Here is a 15,932-nt window from a genome sequence, read left to right on the forward strand (position 1 = left end):
CAATTTCTTCTTGATCATGGAATAGGGTAAATAAGTTTTCATCCTCATTTCTAAGCAGATGGAATGGTTTTTTTTTAATGTAAAAAATACCTAAGTAAACCCTACTCCTCACCAGGGTGGGTGAGTGTAAATATAAACCCCTTTCCCCCTCCCTCTGTTATTTTTTAAAAAGTTTTCTCAAAACAGTAAAAGTTGTGATATTGAAGGTTTGTGATTTTCATTTTTAATACTTGTAACACATTTTTGGAGCTTTTTATGTTCATGCATGCATTCTTAAAATTTTTCAGGTCTGTCATCATATTCCAACCCTTTTTGCTTTCTGGTATGGAAATTGAATCCATGTATATGCAGCCTATTAATTCTTTAATTGCATTTTCTTTTTAGGGGGATTTGATACTAAGTTATATGTATATTTTCAAGTGCCACGCAATATTTTTAGGCTAATTGAAGAACTCACATACACAACGTAGCAAATTCACTGACAAGTTTTGGTATTTTCAGAAGGGATCCTAGAAATGCTAATGTCAGCAAAACTTATGACATCACAGCAGCCAATTCAATACAAAAGCTAAAAGAACTTGTGTTGGCCTACCATTGTGACATTTCAAGCTTATATCAAATTCTATCCCTCTCTCTCTTTCCTTATGTGATTGAATGATTGAAATTTCTTTATTTTCAATATTGATAGGCAAATAACTTCAAATTGCTACCAAATCTAACTTCTCTCTCTTGCTCTGTGAAAATATACAGTTATTTCAGATCATGGATAATGAATATTTCATCTCTCTACTGACTAACAAATTAATTTCAACTTAGATTGGTAAATTTCATGGTGGAATATTCTATCACACAATATTAACTGAATCTGTTTCTAATATCTATCCACTGCTCACCATCACCTCTCCAAAAGAGACTCAAGCATATGCATAAATGCTTTTTTTTTTAATCTTTTATTATATTTTTTGACCCATGAGCATGTACATAGAAGTATGGACCATATTTGTAATGTATGTGCATACACTTGAATGAAGGCTTTCCGGCACTGAAGGAAATTAAAACTGCAGTTGTAACATTATTTTTCACACTAAACACAAGGACCTGCAGCCTCCAGGCATGTGACCCCAAAAATCTTTCTCTTTCATAAACTGAAAGCATTCCCCAAGACTCTTTAGTTCTACAGACACAGAGACATGTAGATGTACATGGTCTGATCAATAAGTATCCGGACTGTTGCCATAGTAACAAAGCTACAGCATGCAGAGTGAAGCTGCTTGGCACCTTTAACTCCGCTGTGCATGTGCACTAGGTTTTGACATTCTAGCTCACTTCTACTGTTTACAGCAGTGTTTGGAAGTAATGTGTGTAGTGTATGTTCATCACATTGACCTGCTCAGAGGCCTATGCAAAGTTAAAAAAAAGTTTTCATCACTCTCGACACAATCAAGATTCTGTGCAACTAAAATCTGAGTATCCTTTTGGTCAGTTGAAAGCAGTTTTGGCACAAACTTGGTAGATATGTGTCTCACACCCAAATCTTCAGTGATAATGGACTGAACCATAACTAATCTGCACATCCAATAACTCATGGATGGTGATTTGACAATTTCCCCTCACAGCTGCATGCACATCTGCGATGTTTTTCTCAGTTCTGCTGGTTGCAAGTCTCCCAGAACATTCGTCATTACCAACATTTCTTTTGGCCATCTTGGAAACATCTGAACCGCTTGTACACTTGTGTGCAGATCATACCCTCCTCTCCATACACTTTCTGCAGCTTTGCATAGGCCTCTTTCTCTGTTATGGTCATTGCAATGATCACACATTACTTTGAAGCACTGCTGTAAACAACAGACGTAAGCTAGAACATTAAAACTTAGTGTACATGCACAGCAGAGGCCAAGGTCAGTCTGTGTCAAGCAGCTTCACTCAGTGCTTTAGCAAAAGTGTGGATACTTATTGATCAGATCTCATATGTTGTGACCAAGAGGTACGATGGAGGGGAGCCTCAGCTAAACTGCTTACAGGCAAAGGGGCACAGATACAAATTTTTCTGAGAAAGCAACAAAGACAGACTAAGTAGTATTGGTATTCTATTAGCAGAGAAATGGAGTATAAGGTGACTGAAGTAGTGCGATAGGATTATTAAGCTAAGAATAACCTTGGTTGATGTAATTGTGTCAGTGATCTCTGCATATGTTCCGCATCAAACTCACATAATCAGAAGCGCCACATCTGCGAACTACCTTGACAATGAAAGATGACAACATTCACATCATTGCAGGAGTTTTCAATTGACATGTTGGACAGCACTCCAATGGATTTCATGGTGTGCATGGAAGCTGTGATTTTAGCTCCAGAACTGAGGAGGGGACAAGATTACTGAAGTTTTGTGATGCTCATGGCTTACCAGTCTGCAACACCAACTTCAGAAAACCTGCCAATCATATGATTACTTATCTAAAGATCCAGAGATGCAAGCCAATATAGAAAAGGATATTGTGGAAGCTCAAGGATCTTCCAAAAGGACAGAGATTTAGAGATGTCCTTAATGAAGCCTTTGATGAGAAGGGGGAAGAGATAGAGACATATAACATAAAAGACAACTGGAATTTCCTACAAGACAATCTACTAAGAGCAACAGATCAAATCTGTGGTTGGAGCAAGGCCTCTGCCAGGCCAGGGTGATGTGGTGGTGGACAATGATGTTGTCAGGGCCATAAAAGAGAAGAGATAGATCTATAAAGAATGGGTTAAAAGGGTGGGGGTAGCAATTAATCATATTAGAAAGTTAAAAGGGAAGCTAGACATCAGGTTTATCTAGCTAGGGTAGAAGCAGAAAAGAAGAAATTTGCCAATGTACTACAATGGGAAGATCAGAGACTTGAAGTGCTCCGAACTACCAAACAGAGTGTCAGTGAGAATCAAGATATTGTGAAAGTGTGTGCAGATGGATAATGGTATGCTTACAGTTAATGATGTGGACAAGAAAGATGCATGGAAAAGTTACTATGCAAAACTGTTGAATGTAGAGAATGAATGGGATAAAGGGAGTCTCTCTCATGTGAACCCAACAGAGGGATCAGTTGTCCTAGTGATCAGCAGTATGGTAGATAAGGCAATTAAAAGTACCCCATTGTGTGATATGGTGGGCTCTGAGGAGACTAGGGACAGACAAATGGCTGGTGAAAGTTATACAGACCACGTACAGAGACACTGTCAATAAGGTGAGAGTTAACCATGAGTTCAGCAAAAAATTCATCAAGGCTCAGTCCTTAGTCTCCACCTTTCTATCATTGTCTTCCAGGCCATAACAGAGAAATTCAAGACCAGCAGCCCTTGGGACTACTATATACTGATGGTCTTACGCACATAGCAAACTCCACATTAGAGCTAGAATAGAAATTCCAGGTGTGGAAGTAAAATCTGGAATCTAAGAGCCTTAAGATTAACTTAGTGAAGACTAAAGTCTCAGTAAGCAAGAACACAGACAGGACCCTTCCCACTTCAAGAAGGTGGCCCTGTTTGATTTCTGGGAAAAGTGTAGATAGGAACTCCGTACAGTGCACCTGGTATAAGTTATGGACACACAAGAGGTGCAGTAGACTAATAGGAAGTTTATCAGAGAAGGCAATATTCATACATTGAAAGAGCACAATATCCATAAAAACTATAGAGACTTAGGAAATTGATTCTCTCAAAAGCCCTGGTGGCTCATTAGAAATAATAGGATCAAATTAGGCGTGGAGAAGGATGCACGGAGGGTGTGATAGCTAGAATATGAATAGGATGGAGGAAATTCAGAGAGCTGCTATGTTTGTTAGCTATGAAAGGCTTTTCTCTTCAAGTGAAAGGAAGATTGTATGACACATGTACACAGACATTCTACATGCTAGTGAGATGCAGACCCTGAATGCAGAAGACATACAAAGGTTAGAGAAGAATGAGACTGGAATGCTCTGTTGGATGTGTAATGAAAGCATACATATTTGACAGAGTGCTAGTATATTGGGAGAGAAGTTAAGCATAAGAAGAATTAGATGCTCTGTGCAAGGAAGAAGAATGCATTGGTTTGGTCATGTGATGAAGATGGCTGCTGACACTCCATAAAGAAGTGCCAATACATCGAAATGGGACACCCAGGAAGATGACCTCAGGATGCTATACCTTTCGGGTAAGATGACAAATGACTGAAATGCTTGGTACCTTGGTGTACTGAAGAAGACCCATGCTCCACAGTAGAATTGTTAATACTGATCTCTCTGGTGAAGAGAATTGGTCTGCAAGAGTCCTGTGCCAGTGCCATGTAAAAGCACCCAGGACACTCTGTGGTTGGCATTAGAAAGGACATCCAGCCATAGAAACCATGCCAAATTAGACTAGAGCCTGGTGCAGCTCTCCAGCTTTCCAGCTCTGGTCAAATTGTCCAACCCATGCCAGCATGAGTCTTCTTAAAGTGAACTTAGTAGAGACTCAGTATCTGAACTGAGAGCTGTAAGACAGATACAGGAATAAAAACTATGAAGACAAGGAAAGCCCCAGGTTAATCAAGAATTATCACAATCATCTTCATCATTATCCCCATTTAATGTCCATTCATCATGCTGGCATGGGTCAGATGTGCCTTTTACATGGCACTAGCACCAGTGAGATCACCAAGTAACTTGCAAGTCAAAAATCCTTCAACTGAGAGGGGGAGTAGGTTATGGCATAGTCACCTGTATGGTTAATCAGGTTGTCCACGAAAGTATCATGCCCAACAACTGCTACAATTGTAAAGGAAAGGGCTTAGACAGAAGTAATTAGAGGCATCATATTGCTGGAGCAGGTCATGAAAGTTAGAGAAAACTGTCATAGCTCAACTAATTAAGAAGAGAGCTAACCAAGATGAGATACAGTTCGTTTTTGTGCCAGGGCAACCACTACTGATGCTATCTTCTAAGTAAAGTAACTGCAGATGAAGTATTTAGTCAAATATAAACCACTGTACTTAGGATATGTTAACATGGAAAGAACGTTTGACAGGGTCCCTCGCTCATTCACTGGGTGGTCAGTATGGAAATCAGCAATGAATATAGCAATAAATTTAGTGGGTAGGTAGGAGTTCACCAAGGGTTGATTCTCAGTCCCCACATCTTCATCATAACCCTTCAAGCAATAACAGAGGAGTTTAAGACTGGTTACATGTGGAAGCTCTTGTATGTCGATGACCTTGTTCTTATGGCTGAGTAGCATTAGAAAAGTAATATCAGGTGTGGAAGCAATGCTTGGAATCATAGGGCCTTAAAGTTAACTAAGCATAGCCCAAAGTCTTGGCAAATAAGTAACTAATCTCTTCAGGGAAATAGCCCTGCTTGATATGTAGAAAAAGTGTAGATAGAAATTCCATACATTGTAGCCAAAACAAGCTACAGACATAAAAGGTGCAGTGAAATCACAAAAAAGTTACAAGAGAAAGGAATCATTGTGTTTGGCAGATGTACAGATACATATATACTAAGAACACACAGGTAACAGATTTTCTCAAATGCTCAGGAGGACCCTAGTAGTGACAGAGGATACCCTGAAAGCATAGTAACTAGAATAATAATTGAGAAAAGTTCAGAAGGCTATTCTCTTGATTGTTAACAAAGGGCCTCTTCCTCAGAGTGAAAGGAAGACTGTACAAATGTCTATACAACACAGTAGTGAAACATGGGCTGTGAATGCAGATGACATGTGAATGTTTGAAGGAATGAAGCAAGCATGCTCTGATGGATGTGCAATGTTGGTGTAAATATACAACAAAGCAGAAATATACTGAGAGAAAAATTCCGTATAAGAGGTATCAGATGTAGTGTGCAAGAGAGGAGAGTGCTCTGGTATGGTTACGCAAATGCATATGTGTAAGGACAGCAGCATAAAGAAGTGCCAGTTGTTACATGTGGATAGAACATGTGCAAGAGGAAGGCGTAGGAAGAGGCGGAACGAATTGGTAAAAAGTGACCATCAGAAGTTGAGCCTCACAGAAGAGATGGCTGGCTATTTGCTGTGCTTGAGAAGACCTGTTCTCAAAAGTAAAATTGAGGCCTTTAAATCATGTTTATACTCAGACCCCTGCTCACAATCTGTCTCTGAAAAATTACTCCCAAACAACTGATCTTCCTAACACCCACTCCCTTCACCCATGTTCACCTCTCACTGCATTCTCTTCCTCTTTATCTCCCACTCTCCATTTGCACTCTCATGAACTTATATGCACACAATCCATCCCTGATGAATGCCTCTCTTCCCCACAACACATCTTAACACTCCCTCCCTCCACCTGTATTCACTCTTCTTTTGCACTCTCATCCTCTCCAATCTACTTAACACCTACTTATAACCTGATGGTACTCCAACACATCTTCACCACCTTCACTTCTCTCTTTCCTATTCCACCTGGGGTAGCCATGTATCTCCTCTACAGCAAGCCACCTATTTCTGTCCCTCTGTTCATACTCTAACCTTTCATCATCTGGCACAAAGCCACTGCCCTCAATACTACTCCCCACTCCTATTTGAGGAGTTATGTCCCACAAGTTATTTGGTGGCCTCACTGCTGTTGTTGCCACATAAAGAGCACCAGGTACAGCAAAGTGGTTGACATTAGGAAGAGCATCCAGCCATAGAACCACATCAAAACATACAGTAGGGTTTGCAGTCTTGTGGCTTGCAAGCTCTTATCAAACCATCCAGACCATACCAGCACAGAAAATGGACATTAAATTATATTGATGATGATGTATACATATATGCATCTATGTATTTCTTTCTCACCACTTTACAACCAGCGTAGATTTGTTTATTTGTAACCTGATGGGACTCCAACACATCTTCACTACATTCTCTTCTCTCTCCCCTATTCTACATGGGCATATAGTGTAGCGGTTAAGAGTGCAGACTACTAACCCCAAGATTCTGAGTTCAATTACAGGCAGTGCCTTGAATAAATAATAATAATAACATTAATAACATCAACAAAAAATACCTTACGAATGAGAATCCAGGGTTGGGTTCAAAATTCCACCAGGACACCTGATGAGGGCTGGAGAGTAAATCAGCCGAAACATGGTAACAACAAACAAGATAAGAATACATATCTGTCCAATGTAAATAATGTAGAGAATAAAATCACACAATAAATAGAAAAAAATAATTACTTACCAAATACTGTAATATTGAACATGCTTGTATGGGTACCACCACTGCAAATAATGCTCATGTTGTCTTCAGCTAAACTGACATTGGTTATACTCAATGTGCAGCTCTTGTCTTGGCAACTAGTTTCTTGACGGCTACCAAAATATTTAGGTCTATTTTGGTTTTGTGTTCCATAGTATTTAGCAATAACTGTTCCATTTCCAGTATACCAAATTATGGAAACAATATTACCAGCCGTTTTACATTCCAATGTGAATTTTTTATCCCGTATGGCATTTGGTGTTTCAGAACTTGAGTAAAGATTCCCAATGTCATCTAAAAGACAAATTATTACAAAATAAATCAAACATTATTCACCAAATGACAGAACATTTTAAAAATAATAAAACAAGTCTATTTGACTGTAGTCCATTTGTAAAAAAAAAAAAAAAAACTATAATATGGTACAAATATAACATGTAAAGAAAAGATTTCTTTTATTCTGCAGAATATAAACAAAATTAGCTAAAACACATTGGAAGATATTTTATGGAGTAACAGGTTAAGAAGAATGGTTGTGAACAAGTATCACAGGAAAATAGCAAGTGACAACACAATAATCATCATCATCATCATTTAACGTCTGTTTTCCATGTTGGCATGGGTTGAACAGTTTGACTAAGGACTGGCAGGCCAGTAGGCTGCACCAGGCTCCAATCTGATTTGGCAAGGTTTCTACAGCTGGATGCCCTTCCTAACGCCAACTATTACGAGAGTCTAGTGGGTGCTTTTTATGTGCCACTGGCATGGGAGTCAGTCAGGTGGCACTGGCATCGATCGTGATTCAGATGGTGCTTTTTACATGTCACTGGTATGGGAGCCAGTTGGGGGGCACTGGCTTCAACCATGTTTGGATGGTGTTTTTTACGTGCCATCAGCACAGGAGTCAGTTGGGGGTGGGGGTCATTCCTGGTTAATGCTTTTCATCGTAACTTAATACATCGAGGTTTAGTAGTGTATTAATAAAAAGAAAACATTCCTTGCAAGAACATAGTATTCCTTTCCAGTGTTTATTCTAATGTGTTTATTCCCTCCCTACCTGAGGTTACATAATTAATAATCAGCCTGTCAGATCATGCATGTTTGTGCAGGTATGCTAAAGAACAATAATAAACCTGAAGTGAAGAATGAGTATATAGTGTATGTGTTTATTTGGCAAAAAACAAAAAGAAATGAAAATAAAATCAACCAGGTTGGCGCTTGTCACCGAGAAACTGGTCAACAAAGCATAAACGTGCACTGTGCTGGGTAGGAGTATCCATGACAACCTTTATCTGATGTGTTACGTCATAGACAGGATAGTTAAGGAACCTGGCATGGGTGGGGCGCTGATCAATTTGGATCAATCAAAAGCTTTCGATAGGGTAGACCCTTCCTACTTGAAGGCTGTCTTTAGAGTGGCTAGTTTTGGTCCCATCTTCCACGGTTGGATCGCTGCCTTATACAGTGGCATCCGCTCGTAAATGGTCATCTGTCCAGACCATTTAACATCACGCGTTCTGTTTGTCAAGGATGCCCCCTCTCGTCACTTCTGTACGTATTGACTCTTGAGCCACTACTGCAGAAGCTGGTGACATTGAGGGGCATCCGGCGAGAGCTGGGATGTGGGAGGAGTGAGTCTGCATACTCGGACGATGTTACTGTCATAGTGTCGAGCCACAAGCATATTGAGCTGGTCAGCAAGACACTAAAAGTATACTAAGTGGTAACATGAGCAAAAATTAACCGGCAAAAGTCAGTGGGCTTGCAGCTTGGCACCTGGAGAAGCAAGTTCATGCCGTCCAACAGCGTCTCCAGCGTGGGACGCTGGATCGATGGACCGGTTAAATTGCTCAGATTCTGGTTTGGTCCAGACCTCCAAATGGAGAAGAACTGGGGCGTGATAACAACTAGGATGACTATTCTCACTCAGCAATGGGCTGAGAAGAAGCTATCCCTAAAATGTCAAGCAGAGGTGGTGAACGCGTACATTGCATCTGTCATCAATTACCGTTTGAGCGTCCTGACCCTACCATCACCATTCCGCTTTTTGTGGAAGGGAAGTGTTCCGATGATTAGGCGATCCATTTGCTGTCAACACCCACTAAATGGAGGGCTAGGCATGCCGTGGTTGATAATGTGCAGACATGCGCTGAGACTGCGAAATCTTCGGCACTTCATAGATGACGGTGAACAGGTGCAGTCACTGTTTGTGTGGTGCACTTTCCCGCAGCTCATCTCTTTGGCTGAACTGCAGTTATGGATCAAACATAGACCAAAGCTAGGCAAATGGCACCGTGAGTACCGTCTTGCTCTCAAGCAACTCTGCCATCTGGAACCAAACAAGTGCGACTTCAATTCCACAAAGGTGTTCTATAGAGGATTAGTGGAGGGGAGAATCTGGGTGTCGACGAGGAACACCTGACCTGCCTGTTCAGGACAACTTTCGGGCTGGGACATATGGACAAACACCAAAGATTCCTAGCCTGGCAGTGCTATTGAGAAGAATTACCCATTTGGGATAAGCTCAACAGGCACGGTTCGAGACACACTAGACCAACTTGCCTGAGATGCAGTCAGAGTGGTGAAACCATTCTGCACGCATTTGTGCAGCATCCAACCATTTTGGACCTGTGGGCTTATGCCGAATGGCTGCTGTCACATGTGGGACGTGTCCACCTATCGGCCAAGTCTATTGTGGTAATTGCTCTGCCACCTTCCGTTAACCAGAAAGGCAAGGCAGTCTTCATCGTACTAGTGGCCATAGTGAAAGAATGTGTGTGGTGGACTCAAGCGAAAGGTTTAGAGACAAACACTTACCTCTCTGGCAAATCACTCATCAACTTTTTCAAGTACCACTTGAAAAGGAAGGTGAGAATAGAGAGGCAAGTTTTGTCTCGTGAAAGTTTCAATAAGAGGTGGATGAATGTAGCAAAGATGGTGTGTGCAAGTGACAAAACCACTTTGAGCATGATCCTGTAAATCGAAAAAAGTGAGAGAGAAAGGGAGCACTTCACTCTAATGTGTTTATTCCTTCCCTACCTGAGATTACCGTGGTCTTTTCCGTAGGATTTTCTTTCCACGGATAAACCTAATCTTGCTTTATACACTTTTAAAATTTTTCTGTGATACATGATCCCTTTTGATCATTTTCTTTTTCTCCTTTTATTTCTATTTTCAAAAAGAAAAGCTCTACCTTGTATTTTGTCCCTTCTGTGTTCGGCCTTGTGTGACTAATAAAGAAATCAATCAGTTTGTCTGTCTGTCTATCTATCTATTGACTGACGTGCTGTTGCATTGGCTCCAAAGGTAATCGCTTTTTACGACCTTTTATTGCACATATTTTGTTTTAATTTTTGTACACAAGGTGTGTGAAGAACCCAACTTTCATTTGAGTGTGTTTTCAAGGGAAGAATTGGCCCCTAGGGACAATTTCAACCCTATTTAAATTTCTATTTTTCTTCTCGACTGTGAAAAATGTCGAGAAATTTCATAATGGAACACTGGTTCATGGACCAGCATTTCCCTAGCCTTGGAACACTAGGAGAAAAAAAGAATAAATTCTGCATGCACACACACTTGAATACAGCTACAGACATGAAAAGCACAACTAAATCAAAGAAAAATCTGAGAGACGTGAAAATGAACACTGTCAATGTCATTGACACTGTAACCACAATCGTTAACAGCCTTGTCACCACCACCACCACCACCACCACTACCACCACCACCACCACCACCACCACCACCACCACCACCACTACCACCACCACCACCATCACTACCACCACCACCACCATCACTACCACCACCACCACCACCACCACCACCACCACCACCACCACCACCACCACCAAGGACAAAACAAATTTTGCTGAAGCGATAAAACAAAACTATTGAAACATTCACTGCGCAACAAATCAACAATAGAAAAGTACTGCTTAGCAAAGGACAAAACTTACACTTACACATACCTAAAAGCATCATTGAACAAACCCCAAAAAGAACTATCATTTATAAAATACTAAGTACAAAAACAAAGAAACCTGAAAATGCACCACGACAAAAAATTGAAAAATGCCTTCGCCCTGTATGGCCACACAAGGAATATGTCAATTGGTGGCATAAATTCAGTACAGTTCAAGTGCGATTCCACAATGAAAATCTAGCCAAACGGTTCTCAACACTGACTCTTCATATGGAGAGTGACAAAAGTCACAATAAAAAATGTGCCTCCAGAAGTAGAGACACAATGGCTATTATCTGCCATCTGCTTTGAAATGGAGGGAACTAACATTCTCAAAATTGCTGTCTTAGAACAGCAAAACTGGGTTGGAAAGACACTTGAAATCCTCCTGCAAATTGATCAAACATCAATAAACAAAATACCCACCTCTATAGAATTAACAGACTGTATGCAGTGGTGGGGGGCAGGCAGCCATACTGCTATCTGCGTGGCAGTGAAACACATTTAAAAAAGAAATGTCCAACTGCCGCACAACAACAAGAGCAACAACAACAACCATCACTACAACCAAAACACTCTGAGAAAAATGCTTTACTACCCACACAACCATCAACACAGAAGACGACAAAAGAAGCATACCAACCAAATCCATCAACATCAAAAATTAAACAGCACATGAAAAAACACCACCAACAACAACAGCAAGAACTAAAAGTACAGGAAAACCAAAAGAAGATACTAAAGCTGATCCCTCCTCCCCTATATCACATACACCTCACACAAATAATCAACAACCAACACCAACGAAAACAACACAACTACTTACACAAAAACACATAGACGCTTACAACATGCCCTTACGCACTTCTGATTCCTCAGAAAATTCGTCAGAAGATGAGAACAGTGAAGAATGGCAAATAGCCAAAAAAGGAAGGAGGAAGAGAAACAAAAAAAGAACAAAAGCAAACACAAACAAAGTAAGGAGATACACAACTCCTGAAGACATTTCGAAATCTAACACAAACAACACCAACACCATGAAAATGATGCTCACTGGCCTGGCAGTGCTATCGAGAAGCACTACCTGTTCAGGATAAGCTGTACAGGCATGGCTCAAGAAACAGCAGGCTGACCTACCTGAGATGCTGTCAGAGCGATGAAAGCGTTTTGCACGCACTTGTGCAGTGTCCAACCATATCCGACCTCTGGGTCTATGTCGAATGACTACTGTCGCATGTAGGACAAGACAGTTTATCAGCTGAGTCTATTATCAATATTGTCACTCCTCCTTCCTTCAAACGGGAAGGAAGAGCCATTTTCATCGAACTTGTGACTATAGTGAAAGAATGTGTCTGGTAGACGCGTCTGAAAGGACTAGAGACAATCACTTTCCTCTCAAGTCAATCTCTCATCAACTTCTTCAAGTATCACTTGGAAAGGAAGGTGAGAGTAGAGAGGGAAGATTTGTCTAGTGGATGCTTCAATAAAAGATGGGTGAAGGTAGCAAGGATGGCACATGTGAATGACGGAGCCACCTTGAACATAAACCTATGAACCAGAAAAACAAAGGAAAAGAGGAGAGTTACCTACTTGTAAATGTGTTACTGTGTGACATTATTGCCTGAGGTTACCGTGATCTTTTTGTAGGTTTTTTTTTTCCATAGATAAACCTCCCCACTTTTGGGAACTTTTTGTATTATTTCGACATTTGTATATAACAAACGATTTTGATCCCTTTTGATCGTTGTCCCTATTTTTATTTTTGGTAGTTTTCGCCCACCTCTACATTGTATTTGTCACCTCTATGTTCAGCCCTGTGTGGCCAATAAACAAAGTTAGTTTTCTATCTATCTATCTATCTGTCGACTGACGTGTTGTCACAGCTACTCCAAAGGTAATCGCATTTTGCAACCTTTTATTGCACACATTTTGTTTTAATTTTTGTACACAAAGTGTGTGAAACACCCAGCTTTCGTTTGAGTGTGTTTTCAAGGGAGGAATTGGCCCCTAGGGGAAGTTTCAACCCTATTTAAATTTCTATTTTTTTTCTCAACTTCGAAAAATGTTGAGAAATTTCCTAGTGGAAAGCTAGTCAAATTTGTTCATGGACCAGCATTTCCATAGCCTTGAAATGCTAGGAGAAAAAAGGAATAACTCCTGCATGCACACACACTTGAATACAATTACAGACATGAATAACACAAATAAATCAAATTTAAATCAGAGAGGCTCAGGGAACGCTGTCAACATCACTGATACTGCAACCATGATCGTTAACAGCCACTCTCTCCCAGCAATATGCTGAAAGGAAGCTGTCCCTAAAAGGTTGGCAGAGGTGGCAAATGCGTACATCGCATCCATCATCTACTACTGCCTAACTGTCATTCCTTGTCCCGACCCTACCATCACCAAACTGGAATGCATCCTCTTCCGTTTCTTGTGGAAAAGAAGTGTTCCAATGGTCAGGTGATCCGTTTGCTGCCAACACCCGCTAAAAGGAGGGCTGGGCATGCCGAGGTTGATGATGTGTTCAAGACAACTTTTGAGCCGGGACCTATGGACAACTTCCAGAGATCCCTGGCCTGACAGTTCTGTCGAGAAGTGTTACCCATTCAGGATAAGCTCTACAGGCATGGTTCGAGAAGCACTGGGCCAACCTGCCCGAGATGTGGTCAGAGCGACGAAACAGTTCTGCACACATTTGTGCAGTGTCCAACCATTTCCGACCTGTGGGCTTATGTCAAACGACTGCTGTTGCGTGTGGGACGAGTCTATCGTGAATACTGTCGTGCCTCCTTCCTTCAAACAGAAAGGAAGAACCATTTTCATCGTAATTGTGGCTATAACGAAAGAATGTGTCTGGTGGACGCATCTGAAAGGACTGGAGACAAACACTTTCCTCTCTGGTCAATCTCTCATCAACTTTTTGAAGTATCACTTGAAAAGGAAGGTGAGAGTAGAGAGGGAAGATTTGTCTAGCAAATGTTTCAATAAAAGATGAGTGAATGTAGCAAGGATAACACATGTGAATGACGGAGCCACCTTGAGCATAATCCTATGAACCAGAAAAACAAAGGAAAAAAGAGAGTTACTAACTGTAAATGTGTTATTGTTTGACATTATTGCCTGAGGTTACTGTGGTCTTTTCGTAGGATTTTCTTTCCACAGATAAACCTCCCCACTGTTGAGAACTATGTTTCTTTACTTTTTGTAATATTTCAACTGTTGTATATCCCAAATGATTTCGATCCCTTTTCATCGTTGTCCCTATTTTTATTTTTATTTTATTTTTTTTGTTTTTGTCTCCCTGGGAAAGATAAACTCTACAATGTATTTGTTCCTTCTGTGTTTAGCCCTGCATGGCATAATAAAGAAATCTATCTTTTCTTTCAATCATTAGACTGGGGCATCACATTGAAGAATTTAAGTTGAATGAAATGATATCAGTATCGCTTTTTAGTCTGGTACTTATTCTAACAGTCACTTTGCTGAACTGCTAAGTTACAGGGACATAAATGCACCAACAATGGTTGTCAAGTGGGGGTGATGGACAAACACAGACACACACATATATATGTGATGGGTTTCTTTCAATTTCCGTCTACCAGATCCACTCAGAAGACTTTGGTTGATGAGATCATACTAGAAGACATTTGCCCAAGGTGCTACACAGTGGGACTGATCCTGGAACTATGTGGCTGGGACACAAAATTCTTACCACTAGGGCATCCAGCTGTAGAAACCGTACCGAATCAAACTGGAGTTTGATGCAGTGTCTCGATTTACCAGCACTGGTCAAACTATCCAACCCACGCCAGCATATATATATAAAACATCATCATTTAATATGTTGTCTATGGTGGCATGGGTTGGACAGTTTGACTGGGCTGGCATACTGGAAGGCTGCACCAGACTCCAGTCTTATTTGGCATGGTTTTCTATGACTGGATGCCCTTCCTAACACCAACCACTCCAAGAGGGTATTGGTGCTTTTACATGCCAACGACATGGGTACCAGTTTGTGTGACACCGGTATCTGCCATGACTGCAGTTTTGTTTGGTTTGATGTCAAAAGCTTTCTCCAAGTCAACAAAAGCCAAGTACAGAGGTTTATCTTTGGCTAGGTACAGGTCCGTTGCTAAGCTCCTGCAACCCCTGCAGTCGCAGGGAGCTTCTGTAGTTGAGGGGTCCCATGTTGAGATCAAAGGACGTAGATGAGTCATCAATTTACTTTTGTTAAGATGTTGAACAAGAATTAATCTATGTTCTGAAAATTTCAAGAAATAAAATGGTAATACATTGTACCTGCAAAAGTCTTGTAAAATATACTACATTGTACTGCAAACGTGTACCAGACTTTGTGGATTGTCTATGACATCAATTGAACATGAACTTTGCTTTCAGCTTGATTATTCTGAATTGATCGATGATTTTGTGAAGCAAAAATTGCACTCTGTCTTTGAAAGTTGCCTGGATTATAAAAGTGCTCTGAAAGTTTTACTTATTGAAATTTGTAATAGACCTAAATGAATTTAACTTCTATTTTTAAAGATGTTCTTTAGGATAGTGTGAAATATTGAACTTCAAATAGAATACAGTAAAATATTGCTATGAATAAAAGGTGCGTAAATTATGAATTTTGATTGAAGGAATGGGGCCTCGAAACAAAAAGTTGCAGGGGGCCTCTAAAAGTCATGTGACAAGGCTAGCTAGGTATTTCTCCTGCAGTTGCCTTATCAGAAATATAGCATCAGTAGTGTTTCTACGT

The 15,932-nt window shown here is 40.5% G+C and overlaps 1 protein-coding gene across 11 annotated transcripts in view; it reads right to left on the reverse strand.

The window, feature by feature from the left end:
• The window catches only part of LOC106880794 (neural cell adhesion molecule L1.1-like), a 537,440-nt gene that overhangs the window by 158,193 nt on the left and 363,315 nt on the right, over window positions 1-15,932 (reverse strand). For all 11 annotated transcript variants that reach the window (XR_016241963.1, XR_016241961.1, XR_016241962.1 and 8 more), the window contains one exon: window positions 7,183-7,494. Coding sequence is in view for 8 of the 11 variants with exons in the window: in XM_089352677.1 (XP_089208803.1) it covers window positions 7,183-7,494 (312 nt within the window). In the remaining 3 variants the exon portion in view is untranslated. The remainder of the gene's footprint in view (window positions 1-7,182; window positions 7,495-15,932) is intronic.

This window comes from Octopus bimaculoides, chromosome 5 (genome assembly GCF_046866305.1).
Source record: "Octopus bimaculoides isolate indiv1 chromosome 5, ASM4686630v1, whole genome shotgun sequence".
NCBI lineage: Eukaryota > Metazoa > Mollusca > Cephalopoda > Octopoda > Octopodidae > Octopus > Octopus bimaculoides.